Raw genomic sequence first — 21,087 nt, 5'->3', positions numbered from 1 at the left:
ATGAGGGTGATCAAACTGGGAATGGGCCCTCTCTTTGCCCTGTTTGTGACTTATCGGCAGGACTTATGGCGATGATGCAGAAACAAGGGATGGTGATGCAATGCATTTACCCTTGTGCGTTGCTATGACACGTTCACTCAGGGCACGATGGCCGTTGGGTTTGACTGGGGACAGGCCCTCTCTTTGCCCCACAGCGCCTGTGCGTGATGACGCAATCAAACTGATCACCATGACTTTCTGCGTCATCGTTGACGCAATGTGACGTAATGCATTGGCCCTGCGCGATGATGTAGCAACAAGGGATGGTGATGTAATACGTTGCCTCTGCGCGATGGCGTAAACAAGGGATGGTGATGTAATGCGCTGCCTCTGCGTGATGATGCGCTGTACGCGCTGACGTTTCGGGCATGCCCAAACACCCCTGGAGGTAAACAATACCCGGCGGCGGCGATGGCGGCTCACAGCCTTTTCTCGCTGCGGGTTAGTGTTCATTCCGACCAGGGTGGCAGGAAATACATGGAGGATGTGACCCAGGTGGTGATCGAACCCGAGCCGGGGCCTAGGGAGGCCGAGAGCGCCGGCGAGGAGGAGGAAGCGGAGGAGGAGGGCGACGGCGAGCAGGGCCCGAAGCCCCGGCCCGGAGTGGCCTTCTTCGCCGTGTTTGACGGTCACGGCGGGCGGGAGGCAGCGGTCTTCGCCCGAGACAATCTGTGGAAGTGCATCAAGAAGCAGCGCGGGTTTCTGTCGGAAGATCCCGAGGAATTCCGTGGCGCCATCCGTAAAGGATTCATCGCCTGTCATTACGCCATGTGGAAGAAGCTCCGTGAGTGGCAGGGATCAGGGCAGAGGATGGGGGTACTGGCCGGCGGACAGGGTATGGACGGCCGTGGTGGCAGGGAACGGAGAACCGGGATCAGTATGTGGCACGGCCTGGGAACGCAGGCCGCTGGTACAGGCTGCCGCACTGGTTGTTTGCTTGGTATCTGATTAACCTCTGAGCCGATCTGGGCGCCTTAAGGCAGATAGGTGGTGTGAGTGTAGGAGAATGTTGGAGATGTTTGAAAATAAAGCCTATAAGTAGTTCAGTTCGCTGGGTGCTTCGGGGGGGATAATTTCAACGTTTGTCGTCAGCTGTTAGGAGCTCGAGAGCGGCCAGCGTGTGCTTGTCCTTTTGAATTAACAACCTTCAGGCATGAACTCTGCTCAGGCGGCGTTTGACGCAAGGCCTGCCTGCTTGCCCACCACACCTAATTTCTGACAATGATTCGCAGTCGGAAAGGACGCTCTATTCAAATGTAGCGGTTGGTTTCCAAGGCGCCAAAGCTTACAAAACGGCGGCGAAATGAAATTAAGCTTCCTGAACTCAGGCCCTACAGTGATTATATTTCAATAATTTGTTTATCATTTAAAATATATATAAAACCCTATCTGTAGCTTGTTGGAGACTCATGTTGGAGGAAGAGAGACGGCGTGTAGGAAGGAACTGCAGATGCTGGTTTAAACCGAAGACAGACAGAAGATAAAACGGGAGTTACTCAGCGGGTCAGACAGCATCTGTGGAGAAAATGAATTCGTGACTTTTCGGGCCGAAACCCCTCTTCGGTACCTGTTTCTGTGCTGTATCTCTCTCAAAAAAAGAACTGTCTGTCTTGGGGGGGACGTGTTGAATTAATTCGATTTAAATATGGGGGTACGATTGCAGAGCTTTGGATTGTGGTAGGGCTGAAGGTGTGGAGGGGTAGGGATGTCTTGGAGTGGGTACACAAAATTGCTGGAGGAACTCAGCGGGTGCAGCAGCATCTATGGAGCGAAGGAAATAGGCGACGTTTCGGGCCGAAACCCTTCTTCAGACTCCAATGTCTTGGAGTGGGATAGCCAAGCTAACACTGACCGCAGCCCCGCAACTCGTTACATTTCCAATGGAACCCTGAGACACCTTCAAACTCCGTGGGCGGGGACGTGGTGCTGTGACTGACAGCGAGACCAACCAATGGGCGGGCGCGTCGAGGGAGGGGCGGTGGGCCGCATCGTCCAATTGGGCTGCGCGCGGTGACGTAATGGCGTGCGGGTTCGATGCCGCTGCTAGGCGACGGCGGGTTGCAACAGTTGAGGGGGGAATCCCGGTCCCAGGGAGTCCCCTCCCCCGGGACTGACCTTCCTCTGGCCAAAGAGTGAGAGGCTGGGACTGTTTTCCCTGCAGCAATGGAGACTGAGTGATGGAGGGTCTCGACCCAAAACGTCAACCACTCCTTCGCTCCAGAGGTGTTGCCTGTCCCGCTGAGTTACTCCAGCATTTTGTGTCTAGCATCTCAGTGATGGACACGTGAGAGACTGCAGATGCTGGAATCCCGATCAAAACACCAAGTCGTGGAGAAACTCAGCGGGCCAGGCAGCATCTGTGGAGGGAATGGAAATGTGACATCTGATAGAAACATAGAAAATATGTACAGTTGTATGCCATTCGGCCCTTTGAGCCAGCACTACCATTCAATATGATCATGGCTGATCTTCCAGAATCAGTACCCTGTTCCCTTTTCCCCATATCCCCTGATTCCGTTTTAACCCTAAAAGCTATATCTAACTCTCTCTTGAATACATCCAGTGAATTGGCCTCCACTGCCTTCTGTGGCAGATAATGCCACAGATTCACAGCTCTCAAGCTGAAAACGGTTTTCCTCATCTCAGTCCTAAATGGCCTACCCCTTATTCTTAAACTGTGACCCCTGGTTCTGGACTCCCCCAACATTTTTCTTGCATCTACCCTTAAGAATGTTATGTTTTTATAAGATCCCCTTTTTATAAGATTTACGGTGCCCATTGATGCTCTCTGACCGGCTGAGTGCTTCTGGCATCTTGTGTTTTGCCCAAGATTCCAGCATCTGCTGTATTTCTGTCCCGCAGGGATGACTGTGTTGAGCTGTAACCAATCATGAGAAGTACAGATAAGGTGGATGGTCGCAGTGTTTTCTCCAGGGCAGGGTGTACTAAAACTAGAAGGGTTAGATTTAAGGTGAAAGGAAGAGATTTAAAAAGAAACACGAGGGGTAACATTTTCACAGAGAAAAAGGGATGGCAAGTGGAACAAGCTACTCGTGGGGGTGGTAGTTCAAGATGTAGTTCAATGTTTTAAAGACATTTGGATAGGTGCATGGATTAGAAAGGTTTAAAGGGATGTGGGCCAAACACAGGGATAAGCCCAGGCAATGGACGAGTTGGACAGAAGACGTGTAAATCTATGTTAGTAAATCTATGACCATGTTATTAAAACTAAGGAACAAGGCAATGAGATTCAATCCAGGGAATTGAGAGTTCTGGACAGGGTGAACAGGAAGGACCTGTTACGCTGGCAGAGAGAACACCAACCAGCATGACTGTAAACATCTGACAATCGTTATTGGTGCAGGTGGAAATCTTCAGCAGGTTTACAAGGTGCATGGATGAACATATGAAGGACATCAGTAGCAAGGTTGCATTCCAGAAGTTGTGAGGTGGGATTTAAATCAGCTATAGAAATGGGTGGAGAAATAGCAGAGAAATTAATCCAAACAAGTGTGAGGAGTTGTACATTGGTATGTTAAATGAAAGAGGAAATTATACAATTATTGGCAAGACTCTTACAGCTTTGATGAAAGGTGAAAACTTGGGGTCAAAGTCCATAGCTCCCTGAAGGTAGCAACATATGTAGATAGAGTGGTAAACAAGTTGTATGGCATGCTTGCCTTCATTGGTGACGTCATTGAGTCAGGAAGTTTGATCATAGTTGCGCAGCTGTCTAGATTTGCCGATATCAGCCATATGCTGAAGTTGGATTGTTTTTGTTATATTCCGGACGGCAGAATGAAGAACAAGACTTACACACTGGATCACGAGAGAGAGATTTATTACCCAACATTCCCTGCTTATATTGAACACTAACTCATTAACATACACATGAATATGTATGAATACATTACACTGCTCTCCTTTTTTTAAGTATTAAATCTAAGTACTCAGTTACAATTTTGTTGCTGTGATACTTGATTTAAACCAGTATTTATTTTACATATTTACACATTTTCGTTTTACTCACAGTGAATTATTTAATTTACAAACCTAATCTGACATGGGGCGGAAAACCCGGGGGGGGGGGGGCCAGAGGGGACACTTCCCCTCCATGTTTTGAGAGGTGGGGGACATCCCCCCCAAATTTTTGTAATCCGGATTTTAAAACCCGGTGAAATCTTCGCTTTCCGTGAGAGAGTGGGGGTGGGACTGATGATCGAGGGCGCCGATTGGACGAGAGAGACGTTGGTCAGCAGGCAATGGGGGCGGGACATCATTCAGCGTGATGATTGGAAGAGGGAGGAGTGGGGGGGGGGTGTGGTACTGAGGATAGAGCGCGGTGATTGGAGGAGGGAGACGTGGCACAGACCTGCGCTTCATCCGCAGCCAGGATCGATCCCGGCCGGCTCTCTGGCGTTGTCCTGTTCCCTCCCGAGTACCCCCCCCCCCCCCCCTCCCGCGGGTGGGCCAGAGAGGTCGGCAGCAAAGATCCTCCACTATAGGATCTTTGGTCGGGAACCAGACGGGCCAGCGCAGAGAAATAGCGCTAAACCCAGCTAACTCTGCCTGTCCCGCCAGGTGAGCTTACAACCCTTCCTGGACTTGCGGGAAATATGGCCAGCGCGGAGAAGCAGCGCTGGTATCTCGTCAGTCCAGACAGGGCTGTAGTTAACCCGGTGAGACAGGCAGAGTTGAGCTGCATTTAGCGCTGGATTGAGCCTCCGAAGCCTCGTGTGAGTGTGCGCAAAGAAATTGTGTTCCCCGTCCCCTCCATGTTTTGATAGCGAGTTCCGCTCTTGAATCTGACTACTGGTTTACGGATCCTGCCTGATCGCCTAACAGTAACAGGTGTAACAGGTTTTTGTGTTGACTCAACTGCTGGCTTGTTCGGCTCTGTTTTAGTACCCTAACATTGACCAGAGGAATCTGTTTCTTTGTCTGTACTAACTGAACTCTGTGTTTCAATCACAATGGTCTCTTCCAACTCACTTTCAGATAAAAACTCAGGGACTAGGACTTCATGCTCAGTTTTTGGTTCATCTTTGGCTGGAATCATTTGATGAACATGAACACTTTTGATCCTATCTCCAACTTCAATTAAGTATCTTTTTGTTCCACACACTTCAGATAGACAGACAGACAGACAGACAGACAGACAGACAGACAGACAGACAGACAGACAGACAGACAGACAGACAGACCCTTTATTGTCATTCAGACCTTTCGGTCTGAACGAAATTATGTTGCCTGCAGTCATACACAGAATCAATAATAACAAAACATACAATAAACACAAATTAAACATCCTCCACAGTGATTTCACCAAGCACATCCTCACTGTGATGGAGGCAAAGTCTTAGTCTCTGTCTCTTCCCTCCTTGTTCTCCCTCTGCGCTGAGGCGATCGATCCAGGCCGAAGATGCCGCTCTCCAGTCCAGCGGACCTCCGTGGTGATGTCGCCGCCGCCGAAAGCCGGAACGCCGTCTCCGCTCCGAGACGGCCCGCCACAGCATCAGCTCCGGGCAGCCGCCCCAGCTCCAGGTCCCGCAGTCTCCGCTCCGGGCCGCCGCCCCAACTCCGGGCCGCCGCCCCTGCTCCAGGCCGCCGCCCCAGCTCCGGGTCCCGCCGTCTCCGTTCCAGGCCGCTGCCCCAGCTCCGGCTCCCGCAGTCTCCGCTCCGGGCCGCCGCCCCAGCTCCGGGTCCCGCAGTCTCCGCTCCAGGCCGTCGCCCCAGCTCCGGGTCCCGCAGTCTACGCTCCAGGCCGCCGCCCCAGCTCCGGGTCCCGCTGCCCCAGCTCCGGGTCCCGCAGTCTCCGTTCCGGGCCGCTGCCCCAGCTCCGGGTCCCGCAGTCTCCGCTCTGGGCCGCTGCCCCAGCTCCGGGCCGCCGCCCCAGCTCCGGGTCCCGCAGTCGCCATTCCAGGTCCCGTAGCCTCCGCTCCGGGCCGCCGCCCCAGCTCCAGGCCGCTGCCCCAGCTCCGGGTCCCGCAGTCTCAGCTCTGAGCCCCGCTGCATCAGCTCCAGGCCGCCGCCGAAAGTCAGAACGCCGCACCAGCAAGTCGGGCCACCGCTGCCTTAGCCCCAAAGACGGCCAGCCTCTCGTTGGTAAGTCCTGGCTGGCTCTGCCTCCGGAGCCTCGGGGTCGGTCGCAGGTTGGAGGCCGCCAGCTCCGCCATTAGGCCTCAGTGCAGACGGAGGCAGAGAAGGGGGATACGACACGAAAAAGTCGCATTCCCCCGAAGGAAGAGACAGAGAACATGTTTCACCCCCTCTAACACAACCCAACAAACTAAAACTTAACCAAAACAAGACAAAAAAAACAACAGAAAAAAGTAAAGACAGATGGACTGCAGGCGAGCCGCAGCTGTTAACAGCGTCGCCACTATTTTCCCAACGTCCCATTTGTCACGACTGGACTTGTTGGGAGGACTGAGAACACGAACTTGCTCATCTGGATTGAAGTTCCTCCTTTTTGTGGGAGTCAAAATGGCGTTTTTGACAACTGTTTTTGCTCAACTCTCAAGGCCAAATTTGGTTGAGATAGACTTAGGCGTATTCTTAGCCTTCTCTTCATCAACAGTTCTGAGGTGAGTAACCCGTTGCGTGTTGTGTGGTTCTGTACTTCAGCAAGAAACTAGCCAAACGATGTCTCATGCTGAGCTTTGAACTACCCTGCAAAACCTGTTTCTTGAGAGCATCTTTGACAACTCTAACAGATCTTTCCGCCGCCCCGTTAGAGACTGGATGGTATGGGGGAACAGGTGTGTGTTTTACACCATTCCGTTGCATGAACTCTTTAAACTGTTCTGAATGAAACTGAGGCCCATTATCAGAAACAAGTTCTTCCAGTAAACCATGGCATGCAAAAATGTATCTCAACTCATCTATGGTACACTCAATAGTAGTGCTTGACCCCATATGCTTAACCTCAATCCATTTGGAATGACTGTCTACTAGTACCAGAAAGTGATCATTACCCTTTTCACAAAAATCTACATGAACTCTCTGAAAAGGTCTACTTGACCATGACCAGGGTTGCAATAGTGTTTTTGGTGGTTTACTATGATAATTTTGGCAGACACTACATTCGCTCACCAGTGACTCAATGTCACTGTCAGTACCAGGCTAATACACAAAACTTCTAGCAATTGACTTCATGCTTACTGTGCCAGGATGTCCGGCATGAAGTTCATTCATAATTTTGTTTCTCAAAGACTCTGGTACAACCACTCTGTAACCCCACAATGCATCCCTGCTCGCATGATAATTCATGGCGTTGATTATGGAAAGGCTTCAGCTCTGAGTTCAGAACTGAGTTCAATCCACTATCGATTTCAGTCCAACTGTTCAATGTCTGTTCACAGACCCACTTCAGCACAGTGTCTTTCTCTGTTTCTGCTGCAATTTCTGTTGCAGTCACTGGAAAGTCTTCATCTACAACTTGCAGTGTGTAGATTGAGTTCTCACTTCCCACGTCAGAGTTCTCATGGATGGCAACCGGGACATCTGCAGCTGCGTTGCACCTGGAGCTTCTGTACTCAACCTTGTAGTCATACTGGGACAGCAGAATTGCCCAGCGCTGCATCCTTGATGCCGCCATGGAAGGTTTAGCTGACTTGGGACCAAGTATAACTAGTAGTGGCTTGTGATCAGTCACTAGGGTGAATGGTCTGCCGAGAAGAAACTGATGGAATTTCTTGATTCCGATGCTGAGTGCTTCCTTTTCAATCTGTGCATGATTGCCCGCACTTGGTGATAGGGTGCGGGATGCAAAAGCAATAGGCATTTCCTGTATGTCATTCATTACGTGGTAGATCACTGCACCTACACCATAACTTGAAGCATCACAAGCAAGTTTCATCTCGCGTGTCGTATCATAGTGAACAAGAAGTTTGTCACTTGTCAAGTTTTCCTTGCAGACGTCATGTGCACATTGCTGTTCCTTTCCCCACGTCCATTTCACATCTTTTTGTAGCAGATGATGTAGCGGTTTTAGCACAGTTGCTATATCTGGAAGGAATCGTGCATAGAACTGCACCATCCCAAGGAATGATCGTAGCTCTGACACACTGTTGGGTTTTGGAGCACTCACTATTGCTTCAACTTTCGTCTTCACAGGGCGAAGTCCATTAACATCTACTTTGAGTCCAAGGTAGACCACCTCTGACTGCGCAAATACACATTTACTTTGTCGCAGTTTGACATTGCGGCAGTTTGGTCATGTGAGAACTTGCTTGAGGATTTCCAGATGTTCTACCATGTCCTCTGTGAATATCAGTAGGTCATCCTGGTTGCACGCACAGTACGGAATACCTTGTAACATTTTGTCCATGACAGATTGAAAGATTTTCGGGGTGGATTTCACACCATAGGGCAGCTTTGTATATGAATACAAGCCCTAATGTGTGTTGATAGTCACACTTTCCTTGTCGACATTGAGTTGGGCGAAAGTGTGAGACAAATCCAGTTTAGCGAAGACTCTTGCTCCGCTATGAATAACAAGACTTACACACTGATTGCCTGGATCACGAGAGAGAGATTTATTGCCCAGCATTCCCTGCTTATAGTGAATACCAACTCATTAACATACACATGAATATGTATGAATACATTACAGTTTTCTCTGAAATGTTGGGGATTGAGGGTGGACTTGATAAAAGTATTTAAATATTGAGAGGCACAGCTGGGGTAGACAGTCAGAATCATTTGCCCAGGGTGGAAATGTCAAAGACAAGAGGGCAAAGCTTGAAGGTCAGAGGGAGAAAATTTAAAGTAGATGTGTGGGACAAGTCTGTTAAGCAGAGAATGGTGAGGACCTGGAACATGTTGCAATGGGTGGTGGAGGAGGCAGTTTAGTGAAGACTCTTTAGTGAACACCACCACTATGAATAGTGGTGGTGTTTAAGAGGGTTTTTTTGGATAGGCACATGGATATGTAGGGATATGATGGATCACATGCAGTCAGAGGAGATTAGTTTAACTTGGCATCATGTTCGGCGGGGACATTGTGGACTGACGGGTCTGTTCCTGTGTTGTGCTGTTCTTTGTAATGTAAACCTCTGCTTTTGACTGCTATGTACAGGCTGGATCGAGTGGTCTGGTGAATGTCCATGAATCTGTGAATGAGATTTCTGCAGTATGGTCATTGTTGTAGGCCAGCAGTATGGCCATTGTTGCACACAGCAAGGTATAGATTGCGATCTGTGGTAATGTTTTAGAAATTGAAGATAAATATTGGGAAGAATATATGTATCATGTGAACTTTTTTGTGTAGATGGAGAATGTGTTGATCACCTTTCTGGGTGGGTTTGAATAGTGTGACGTGATGAGCCAGCCATGTTGTCTGGAGTTAAGTATGGGCAGCAATGGGTAAAGACTAGATATTTGTGCCTCAAGGATGAGTTTTTAGAACAGTCCAGAAACTTCAAACCAGCTTTTGCACTCCAGATTTATTTACGAAACTGAATATGAATACTCCTGTTGCCAAGGATGGATTTGAATTTGTTTATTCTGGGACGTCAAGGTTTCTAGGTTGTAACAAAGTCACTCTTGCCTCCTCATTTTGTAGAGAAGGTTGATTGGAGTTCAGTGGAGGTTTTGAAGCTGGAGGAAGTCCAGTGGAAATTCGTTGAGATGGGCTCCAGGGCCCTGCCAACAAAAATGAACAAGGATATATTTCCAAGTCATCTGCTTGACTGTGTTGTCTTAATTGGAAAAGTCGTTGGTTTGAGAGGTGTTGTCAAAGCAACTGGGTTGACATAGTCGTGCAGCTGGTAGAACCGCTACCGCGCAGCGTCGGAGACTGTGTTTTGGTCCAGATCTTGATTGCTGTGTAGAGTTTGAATATTTTCTCTGTTCGTTCGCTCGTATGTCAGACGACGTATAGCTCGCTGTTGGCTTCTGTCGTCGTCCAACATGTTGACAGAATTAGTTGCCTGATGCGTCACAGAGTGCATCGTGTCGTCGCTTCCGGGGATCGCCACGAGGAGGCTTCTGTCATGATCCCCATTTTCTCTGTGACCAAGTAGATTTCCTCTGGTTTTCTTCCATATTCCAAGGGTGTGTGGCTTTGTGTCTACTAACATGAAGGGAGTGGATGCGAAAATGGGATAAGATAGAACTGGTGTGAACGGGTGATCGATGGTCGGAGTGGATCTGGTAAGTTGGAGGGCCCGTCTGAGGGCCCAAAGATGCCGAATCTTTGTAGATGGTATGCAATGCAGTTATTGTTCACAGTGGTGGAGGCTGCGAATGTTCAGGTAGTTGATGGGGTGCAGGTTAGATGGTTCTGAGCTTTTATTGAACCTCCACTCAGGAGGCTAGTAAAGATTTACCTAAAATAATTTCCTAAAAATGTGTGGAATGACCAGGGAGGATTGGATTTGAAGGCTTCAGAATGAAGTGGTCTGTAGTAAATGAGCATAAGTTGGCTCATAACAGGGAATGTGGGTTTAAGATGATTATCACGGTGGAAATATGAAAGTACTGATGTAGAACTTTCAAGACTACTTGACCCAGAGAGAGATGGTGGTTGTGTGGCAATTGGGGGGAGTGGGGGGGGTGTCTGTCACTGTATAACACTGGGGTGCAGTACTGGTGGGGACGGGTGTGTCACTGTATAACACTGGGGTGCAGTACTGGTGGGGACGGGTCTGTCACTGTATAACACTGGGGTGCAGTACTGGTGGGGACGGGTCTTTTATTTCATTATCCCCACTCATTCATGACTCACCCCCACTCTCTCTCTCTCCCCCACCCACAGCTGATTGGCCGAAGACATTGACTGGGCTGCCCAGCACGTCCGGCACCACCGCCAGCGTGGTCATCATTTGCCGGGACAAGATGTACGTGGCTCACGTGGGCGACTCTGGCGTGGTGCTGGGTGCACAGGACAGTCCCGGCCCGGGTCAAGCTCAGAGCCCAGGCACCATGCAGGCACTGGAGGTGACGCAGGACCACAAGCCGGAGCTCCCCAAGGAGAAGGAGCGGATTGAGGGGCTCGGCGGGAGGTAATTCCGGGCTGCCTGTGGGTGGGAGAGAGGGGCTGGCATGGATGTGCAGAGATAGACATTTGGGCTGACGTGGGATCTCCCTCCTTTCTCAGGAGTCCCACCCTCTCCTCCAAATGCTTATCTTCTCTTGCTTATTTTCCCCTATCCCCCCCCCCCCCCCTCATCTCCCCACTATCCCAGCCCATGTCATTTCTTCCCACCCCAACCCCCGTTCCCTCTCGTTCTCTCGCTCCCCACATCACCTCCTCGGCCCCACCCTCAGGCCGGCTGCTGTTGCTCTGTCATTACGTGTCCAGTGTTTAACGCACCTGTTCCCTCTCCGCAGCGTCATCAACAAGTCGGGAGTGAACCGCGTGGTCTGGAAGAGGCCGCGACTGACCCACAACGGGCCGGTGCGCCGGAGCACCGTCATCGACCAGATCCCCTTCCTGGCAGTGGCCAGGGCCCTGGGTAAGTTGCTGGGCGAGGGGGTTACAGAGGAGGGGAGGAGATGGTGATCGGGATGAGAAATTTGGGCAATAGCCTGCCAGCTGTTACCCCTTTCCCTCTCGTGCATAGACCCGGATGGCACCTGCAAGTGACTTTGGGGTCCTGCGTATGCAGCGCAGGAGCAGGCCTTTTGGCCCATTATGTCCGTGCTGGCTCTTTGTATCTCGCTACATCATTCCCATTTACCTGCATGTGCAGTGGTGTGATGCCTCTCTTCTGTCCCTGAACAGCTGCCTGGCTTAGGGGTTGGGAGAGCCGCCAATCCTTTGTGGGAGTTGTGGGGGGCAGGGTCTTGGCCTGCGGCTGGCCCACCTCCTCTACCCCCCACCACCACTACAATTCCTGTCTGGGAGTCCTGACTGCACTGTGGCCCATGCTACTCCCTGGTGGCCACTCAGTGCTGACCAGCGTCTCGGACCCACCCAGCCCACTCTGGCCCTCCTGTGGCAGCAGCCAGAACAGCAGTTCACTGCCTCCTGTCCGGTTCATGCGTCCAGATTTGACCAACTGATTTAGGATTTTGTTTTAATTCCATGTTAGCAAATAAAAGTGGAGGCACTCATGTTGATCAACTTCAGAAACGGGGATGGAAATGGCTGATGGAGTTTAATCTGAGCAAGTTACATTTGGGAGATTGACTGTAAGGGGAAGATATACAGTTATTGGCAAGACCTTTAACAGCAATGATGTACAGAGTAGTATTCAATAGCTCTATAAAAGTAGCAACACCAGTAGATACGGTAATTAAGGAGACCAATGGTATGCATGCCTTCATTGGTTGGGGGATTGAGGGATAGGAGAGAGAGAGGGGCTGTCGTGGATGTGGCATAAGAGTCAGGAAGTCATGATGCAGCTTTATTGGACTTTGGTTAGGCTGCATTTGTAGTAATGTGTGGATTTCTGGTCACTCCATTACAGGTAGGATGTAGAGGATTTGGAGAGAGTGCAGGAGAGGTTTACCAGAATGCTGCCTGGATTAGAGGGTATTAGTTACAAGGAGAGGTTGGACAGACATGGGTTGTTTTTTTCTGGAGCGCCAGAGACTGAGGGGAGAGCTGACAGAAGTATATAAAATGATGTGAGGCACAGATAGGGTACACAGTCAGAACCGTTTCCCCAAATGTCAAAGACTAGATGGGCACTTGGAATGCAATGGCAGGGGTGGTGGTGGAGGCAGATACGATTGTGGCACATGGATATGATGGGCATGGAGATAATTGATCATGTGCAGACACGAGGGTTTAGTTTATTATGGCATTATGTTTGGCATAGACATCTTAGGCCGAAGGGCCTGTTCCTGTGCTGCACTGTTTACCTTCATGTCTCTTGCCCCAGAGCCAGGAATCTGCCAGTTTAACTCCCACTCTGGTTGCACTGATGAGATGTCGCACTGCGTGAGACACTGTCTTTTCAGTGAGACAAGCAGTGGGGCTTATACTCACCACCTCCCAAGTGAGTTACTTTCATAGTAGGGTTGGACATCTCATGCAAACAAATGCTCGAGTCCTTGCCGACTAAAACCACATGCGATTTTTGACAATGGGTCATGAGGATTAAATGCTAGCTCTGGCCTCTGCCCCTATTCCCCTCTTTATCTCACCTCTTAAAACCAACCCCCATGTGTCAGTGTCTGCTGCGCGACTTGTTTGATCCTGCAATGCTCTCGTCATAAACTGCTCTCCGACCCCTAGTTCTGTCACCAGCAGGATTTTAGCACCTGGTCTTTCAATTTCTTCACCCAAATCAGTGCGTAATTTGGTATAAGGTTGATGATCTGGCACCACTCTCTGTGACACACCGCCTGTCATGCCCTGCCGAGCAGAAAGAGACCCATCCATGCCCACTTTCTGTCTCCTGCCAGCCAGCCGCCCGTGAATTTGGGAGAGGTGGGCTGAGCTTTTGATGGGTGGGGTTGGCAGTGGGGCTGTGCCCTCGTAAGCAGAGAGTCGCTCGCCTGGACTGTCATGGTTCAACGATAATGTGCAGGGAAAGTTATTTTTACATCGAGAGTAGGCGACTTGAACCAGTGGTGGTGGTGGAGGCCGATACGATAGTGGTGTTTTAAGAGGCTTTGAGATAGGCACAAGAATATGGAGGGATAGGGATCATTAACATCCCACCGTTTCTCTCAGGGGATCTGTGGAGCTACGACTTCTACAGCGGTGAGTTTGTGGTCTCGCCAGAGCCGGACACGAGCGTTCACACCATCAACTGCCAAGACCACAAGTACATCATCCTGGGCAGCGACGGGCTGTGGAACATGATCTCCGCCCAGGACGCCGTCAGCATCTGCCACGACAACGAGGACAGGCAGCGACTACTGGTGAGAAGTTGGGGGCCCCCTCTCATCCCCACCCTCCACCACGGAGCCCCCCACCTTCCATCTTAACCATGGACGTAAAAGGCAAGATGCAGTGGCAAGAATAGACAGGGTACCCTTCCAGTCCATTCATAGCCCTTCAAGTCCTGATGTGGAGTCTCGACCCGAAATACGTCAATTCCTCCCCTCCCTTGCCCCACACACGCTGCTCGACCTGCTGAGGTCTTCCACTAGTTTGTTTGTTGAACAGCTAATTCTGTTATTTGGCAAAAAAGTTCCATTCCGAGGAAATATTCTGTTATAGAAATTGCATCATAAAAGCAAAGGGTGAAAGGTGAGGAGGGGGGGAGGGGTCAGAGGGCAGAGAGTTTCAGACTCGCGATAAGTTATTTTCCCCGCAAGATTTTCAAAAGGCAATAAGGTTATTTTTATTCCCATAAACTAAAGATGGTGAGGCTGCAATGTTTAATAGAGTATCATTCAAGCCTGCTTTAAGTCTGGTTGGACCTCAGCTGCCATGGATCAAATCTGGTTGGAGCAGAATTGGCATGGTTCAAGTTTGGTTGGACGAGAGTTGGCATGGTTCAAGTTCGGTTGGACGAGAGTTGGCACGGTTCAGGTTTGGTTGGGCCAGAGTTGGCATGGTTGGGACCTTGTTGATCCGTATGGACCAGTGGCTGGGCTCCACCTACTGTGGTCATCAGAGTCAAGTCGAGAGTGTTTTATTGTCATGTCCCAGATAGAACAAATAAATTCTTATTTGCAGCAGCACAACAAAATATGTAAACATAGTACACTGTAAACAATATAGAAAAAACGAGAGAGAAAAAAAAAGTTCTGTGTGTGTATATAAATATACACAGGCTGAGCTTGTCGGTTCCCTTGGGGTTGGGTCAGCTGTGGGTGGATGGATGCCCGTCTTGCCTGGGTGGTCTCTAACCCTCTCTGCGTCTGTGTCCCTGACAGGAGGATGCGGGGCCGACGAGCGCCAGGCTGCTGGTGAGCCGGGCGCTGGGCCGGTGGCGGCAGCGCATGCTGCGGGCAGACAACACCAGCACCGTGGTGATCTGCATCGACCCGCCGGGTGGAGGGCGGCCCCCCTGCGCCGAGGAGTTGCGACTCAAGCTGGCTGGTGGCATCGCCCACCGCCTCGAGGAGTCCCGGCTGCAGCCGTCATCCCCTCCACTGAAGGTAGGTCGGGGGGGACCCGCACCCACGCCGGAACCTTCCTCCCGACCACTTCAACTGTCCAGACCCGATCCCGTCGCACTGCTCGCTAGAGGGCGGGGGTGGTGCCCTGATGCCACATAGTCCAGGGCTGCCCAGTATCTAGCTGTACTGCACAGTGACAGACCGTTCGGCCCACAATGTCCATGCCAACCAAGTTGGTATCTGGGCCAGTCCTATTTGTCTGCATTTAGCCCATATCCCAGCTGGAGAGCAGCAGCTTCACTGTGTTAGAGGTTCGGTCCTGACCTTGGGTGCCGTCTGTGAGGAATCTGCATGTTCTCCCTGCGACTGCTGAGGCTTACTCTGGTTGCCAGGGATGCTGCCTGTTGCCCAAGCCCTGGTCAGGCCCCCTCGGCCGGACAGAGACATCTCCGGCCACCGATGCTCGGCGGTCAGGGCAGAAGTGGGGACCTGGCCGCAGATTGGCGACAAGAGACTGTGCCAGTGTCATGGGGAGAGGGGGTGAATAAGGCCCTTGCTGGGGCTGCCCACTGCTATTGCCAGCAACCGGGAATGGCTGGGGTCCTTGCCCATGGCGGCTCGGGTCCTCACCAGTTCCCGAATGTTCCTGGGCCCGCCTTGATTTATTGTTGGTGATGGCTGGGGTCATCACTGGACCAGACAAATACCAATGGCACAGCTGGTTGAGCTGCTGCCTCACAGCACCGAAGACCTGGGTTCAATACTGACCTCGGGTGCAGTTTGAGTGGAGTTTGCACGCTCTCCCTGTAACTGTGTGGGTTACCTTGGGCATCATTCCATATTCCAGAGACGTGTTGTTTACAGGTTAATAGGCCTCTGTAAATCACTCCTAGTGTGTAGGGAGGGTCTGTTTCCAGGCTGTATCTATAAACTAAAACTAAACGAAACTGGGGCCGGCTGGAGTCATTGTTGGGGCCATGTTGGAGCCCACTGGAGTGCCGGATCTTCCTTACTTCCTCTGACTTTCTTTGTCCTCTTCTCCCCCCCCCACCCCTCTTCCCACTGCAGGCCGCTGAACAGCTGTCCCCACCCTGGTTTTGCTCTGGCTTCGTCCCGGTGCTGGCAAGAAGAGAGGTGCGGCATGGCAGGAGCCCGCCGCCCGACGTTGCCGCGGCGACCGAGAACCGCGGGCGGGCGCAGTCCCCGGGTGGGGAGGGGGGGCGATCGCCCTGGGGCGGCTGGGGCAGGGCCGGCGGCGGGCTCAAGCGGACGTTGGAGGAGCTCAATGGGGACGCCCCCACCCCCGCCAAGAGACTGAAGGTGCGGGGAGGGAGGGGCAGCGTCGGCGAGAGCACGGGTACCCCCGCCCGTCGCAGGAACCCCGACAAGCAGGCTACGCGCAGGAGCCTGAGGGGTCAGCGGCGGCTGAGGAACTCACTGCTGCCCCCCCACAGGAAGACCATCTGCGTGTGTTGACAGCGGGTGGGGCTGAGGAGCGGGGGTGGGGGAGGGGAGGGAGCACGCCGGGGTCTCTGGAAACAAGTAAATAATTATTTCAAAATTCTGTAAAGAGAATCAAAAATGAGGCAGAGCAGGCCGACTCCGCCAGAGTGCTGTCTCTCGACCGTCTGCCGACTCAGTTGGGTAACGGGCGAGATTCCTGGGTCAGTCTACCCTCTGCTCCTCTGGTCTGTTTCACCCTCCTTCTCTCCCTTTCTCCCCCCCTCCCTCTCTTCAGCCCCTTCTTCTCTCTTCCCCCCCGCACTCCCCGTCTCAGGACGTTTACAAGACGCATTAATTTGGACCTCCCTGTCCATTCCTGCTCTGTGTGTGTGTGTGTCTTTCTCTCTTTTTCTATTTTTCCCTCTTGTCCTGGTGTAGCTCCCGATTCCCTCCCACACCACTCCCAGCTGAGGCTGGAAGTGAGGATCGGGCTCCTCTGTTCGTCATTGCTGTCGGTGTCTCTGGGAGTGTTTGATCCAGAGCTGAGTGCATTGGTTGCTCGCCCACACTGGGTCCAGTCCTTCATCTGCGCTGTTGGTTGTCACAGCTGCCACCCTCCTCCCCGCCCTCCATTCCTCACCTCCTCCCTCCATCGAGAACCCCAGCCTCTCATTTAATGAAGAATCTGTTTTAATCCCAGTTTGCTTTGCTTCTGTTTTAAACAAATGGTATTTGGGAATTTCTCCAGGAAGCAAATCACCTCTGCAAAGCAAGTAATTGTTTTAAATCAATTGCCCAAATATCTTGGGGCCATTTTAGCTCACAATAAGGACAGTCGTTACCTGCGCTGCCTTTTGAGAGACCCATTATCCAGGAGTTTTTTTTTTTTAACCATTTACAGGTTTTCTATGGTCTGACATTCCCAGAGTAATCATCTTTTCAGGCAGAGGTTGCAAACAATCAACCCAGATTCTGGCTGCCCTTGTCTGTGTTTACACATGCATGTTCCTGTGTGTACACGTTTGCCTGTGTGGGTGTGTGAGAGAGTGTGTGCCTGTTTATTCCTGTGTGGTGTCCCTTGTGCTTCTGTGTGTGTTTTGCACTGTGTGTGTGTGACTGCTTGCTTGTGTATGTATGTGTGTGTGTGTGTATATACTCTGCTACTGTGTCTTTATTGGTGTATATGTTGATGTATGTGTGCGTGTGTTTGAGCCTCTGTGTGTTCGTGCTTGGGTGTGCATGTGTACTTGTGTGTGTGCACGTGCATTTTTGCAAGTGTGTATGCGTGCCCGCGTGCGTGTTCTGCCAACCAACCAGGAACCTCTGTGTGCCGCCACACACCTGGCATAGGGCCCACTGCAAGCTGCCTGTCGGATAACGTGTCTGCTGTATGTAGGCTGCTGTGCAGCCTGCCTGCAGTCCCCCTGCTCCTTCCCCTCTGACCAGACACAGGCCAGCCCGGTAACTTGGCGTTTCGTAGGTGAGAAGGCGGCCTGCACTGATGGTGGTGTGGGGGCGGCAGCGAGCGAAGTGTCCGCCGGAGAACGTTCCCGTCACCCACGCCTCTCGAGCCAAGCTTCCCCAGAGTTACCGAGCGGGTTAGATACTCTGCACGACCCAGGTGATCTCAGCAACGAGACGAGAACCCTCAGCCTCCTGAACCCAATCCAGAGATTGTCCTTTTACTGAAGGTGGGGTGAAGAAGAGGAAATGAATCTTGTGGGAATCCTTCCTTGTGCCACTTGCTCGATCCTCCCTTATCACAAAGAAATTATTACCCCCAATCACTTACACTGATGGTGCTGCTACATTTACAGATGGGAGTTTTACTAATTTTGTATTAATATATATATGTGTATAGATATATATATTTGAAAGCTCTGTTTCCAAATATTAGTCCCTCGTTACTCTACTGTTTTGCTAAATAAAATGATGGCTCTCTTACCAACACTCATGTCTCCTGGTCCAGTACACTTGTCACTGTGTCTCGGTCATAGTTGCCACAGCTGGACCATTCTATTTAAAAGGGAGTGTGTGTGTCGTCCAGTTGGAGACTAGCACTGCCGGGAACCAAAGATCCTATAGTGGAGCTATAGGATCTTTGCCGGGAACTATCGATGAGGTGGGGGTGTCCAATTATGGCTACAGCGATGCACCCGGCACACCCCCGTCCCCTCTTGCTGACTGAATCCATGGCTGTGCCCATCCCTTTTCCAGGTTCAGGTCTCTGTCCCCAGAACACATCAATTTTTTTTTTTTACCTCCTCCCCTCTCCTTCCTTGCCCTTGCCAGCTGACGCATCCAGTACATCACCTGTTGCCCTCACCCCCTGGCCTGCTTGGTTAGCACTGGGGCTGATCCTGACCTTGGGTGCTGACTGTGTGGAGTTTTCCCGTTCCACCCTGTGGGACGTGGCTTCCCTCCGGGCACTCCGCTATATTAATTGGCCACTTAAATTTGCCCCCAAATGTGCGGCAGGAGAATTTGACTGGCATGTGGGAGGAAGTAAGGGGGCTTATGGGATGGCACCACTGGGAGCTGGCATGCTGGTTTGTTCTAATTGAATGCTTTATTTGCAGCACAATGCCAGCAGCACAAAAACATCCAGCACCTCTCTACAGCATCACAAAGGAACCCTCCCTCATTTATTCTCTGGCCTATCCTTGGGCTACCAATATAGTGCCCACCATAATGTTTGGGCCAAAGACCCATCATTTATTTATTTGCCTCTGTGCTCCTCAATTTGAGATTTGTAATAGAAAAAAATCACATGGTTTAAGTGCACGTTGTCAGATTTTATTAAAGGCCATTTTTATACATTTTGGTTTCACCATGTAGAAATTACAACTGTTTATACATAGTCCCCCTATTTCAGGGCACCATAATGTTTGAGACACATGGCTTCACAGGTCTTTGTAATTACTCAGGTATGTTTAATTGCCTCCTTAATGCAGGTATAAGAGAGCTCTCAGTACCTTGTCTTTCCTCCAGTCTTTCCATCACCTTTGGAAACTTTCATTGCTCTTTATCACCATGAGGACCAAAGTTGTGCGAATGAAAGTCAAAGAAGCGATTATGAGACTGAGAAACAAGAATAAAACTGTTAGGGACATCAGACAAACCCTAGGCTTACCAAAATCAATTGTTTGGAACATCATTAAGAAGAAAGAGAGCACTGGTGAGCTTACTAATCGCGAAGGGACTGGCAGGCCATAGAAGACCTCCACAGAAGATGACAGAAGAATTCTCTCTAATAAAGAAAAATCCCCAAGCACCTGTCTGACAGATCAGAAACACTCTTCAGGGAGTCAGGTGTGGATTTGTCAATGACCGCAGTCCGCATGAACAGAAATACAGAGGCTAGAGTGCAAGATGCAAACCACTGGTTAGCCGCAAAAGATAGGATGGCCATGTTACAGTTTGCCAAGAGGTACTTAAAAGAGCAACCACAGTTCTGGAAAATGGTCTTGTGGACAGATGAGACGAAGATTAACATATCAGAGTGATGGCAAGAGCAAATTCTGGAGGAGAGAAGGAACTGCTCAAGATCCAAAGCGTACCACCTCATCTGTGAAACACGGTGGTGGGGGTGTTATGGCCTGGGCATGTATGGTTGCTGAAGGTACTGGCTCACTTATCTTCATTGATAATACAATAATGAATAGTAGCATAATGAATTCTGAAGTGTACAGACACATCCTATCTGCTCAAGTTCAAGCAAATGCCTCAAAACTCATTGGCCGGCGGTTCATTCCACAGCAAGACAATGATCCCAAACATACTGCTAAAGCATCAAAAGAGTTTTCAAAGCTAAAAAACGGTCAATTCTTGAGTGGCCAAGTCAATCACCCAATCTGAACCCAATTGAGCATGACTTATATATGCTGAAGAGAAAACTGAAGGGGACTAGCCCCCCAAACAAGATAAAGATGGCTGCAATACAGGCCTGGCAGAGCATCACCAGAGAAGACACCCAGCCACTGGTGATGTCCATGAATCACAGACTTCAAGCAGTCATTGCATGCAAAGGATACTAAACACATGCAAAGGATACTAAACATGACTACTTTCATTTACATGACATTGCTGTGTCCCAAACATTATGGTGCCCTGAAATGTGGGAGCTATGTATAAAACCAAAATGTATAAAAATGGCCTTTGTTAAAATCTGACAATGTGTATTTTAACCACATGGGATTTTTTTCTTTCTATTACAAATCTCAAATTGTGGAGTACAGAGACAAATAAATATATCTTGGGTCTTTGTCCCAAACATTATGTAGCTCCTGCAACTCGTCCCCTAGTCCCGCGTGACAGCTGAGTGGGCAGGGCTGCTGCCACACCTCCAAATCGCTGGCAGTATCTGTGGAGTTTGCATGTTCTTGTAACTGTGAGTGTTCCCCGTGAGCGCTCTAGTTTCCTCCCACATGTTTGTTGGGTTAATTGGCTGTTGTTAATTGCTCCTGGTGTGTGTAGGCGAGAATCTGGACTGGAGTTGATGAGAATGGGTGGAAAGCAGAAAATGAAGTGAATATAGGGAGGTTGCACGAAAGGTCACTGGGCTCGACGCACGGAGCCGCTAAATCCAACTGGAAGACATCCGTCACTTCCGATATATGTTATTAATGCTAG

At 50.5% G+C, this 21,087-nt stretch overlaps 1 protein-coding gene across 1 annotated transcript; it reads left to right on the top strand.

Annotated features, from left to right (window-relative positions):
* Window positions 1-395: 395 nt before the first annotated feature.
* On the top strand, window positions 396-18,405 carry ppm1d (protein phosphatase, Mg2+/Mn2+ dependent 1D). The gene is made up of 6 exons (XM_033045817.1): window positions 396-823; window positions 10,802-11,048; window positions 11,377-11,501; window positions 13,673-13,863; window positions 14,827-15,051; window positions 16,081-18,405. Exons 1-6 carry the CDS (start codon window positions 451-453, stop codon window positions 16,486-16,488), a joined length of 1,569 nt encoding a protein of 522 aa, XP_032901708.1. The 5' UTR covers window positions 396-450; the 3' UTR covers window positions 16,489-18,405.
* The last annotated feature ends 2,682 nt before the right edge of the window (window positions 18,406-21,087 follow it).

This window comes from Amblyraja radiata, chromosome 28 (genome assembly GCF_010909765.2).
Source record: "Amblyraja radiata isolate CabotCenter1 chromosome 28, sAmbRad1.1.pri, whole genome shotgun sequence".
NCBI classification, from domain to species: Eukaryota; Metazoa; Chordata; class Chondrichthyes; order Rajiformes; family Rajidae; genus Amblyraja; species Amblyraja radiata.
Note: the sequence above shows the minus strand (reverse complement) of the source record. Positions and strands in the feature narration are given on the sequence as shown.

Excerpts from the sequence above, each read along its gene's own strand:
- ppm1d (XM_033045817.1), top strand. The coding sequence starts at position 451 with ATGGCGGCTCACAGCCTTTTCTCGCTGCGGGTTAGTGTTCATTCCGAC. Across the intron at positions 824-10,801 it reads CGCCATGTGGAAGAAGCTCC|CTGATTGGCCGAAGACATTG; the intron begins GTGAGTGGCAGG and ends CCCCACCCACAG. Across the intron at positions 11,049-11,376 it reads ATTGAGGGGCTCGGCGGGAG|CGTCATCAACAAGTCGGGAG; the intron begins GTAATTCCGGGC and ends CCCTCTCCGCAG.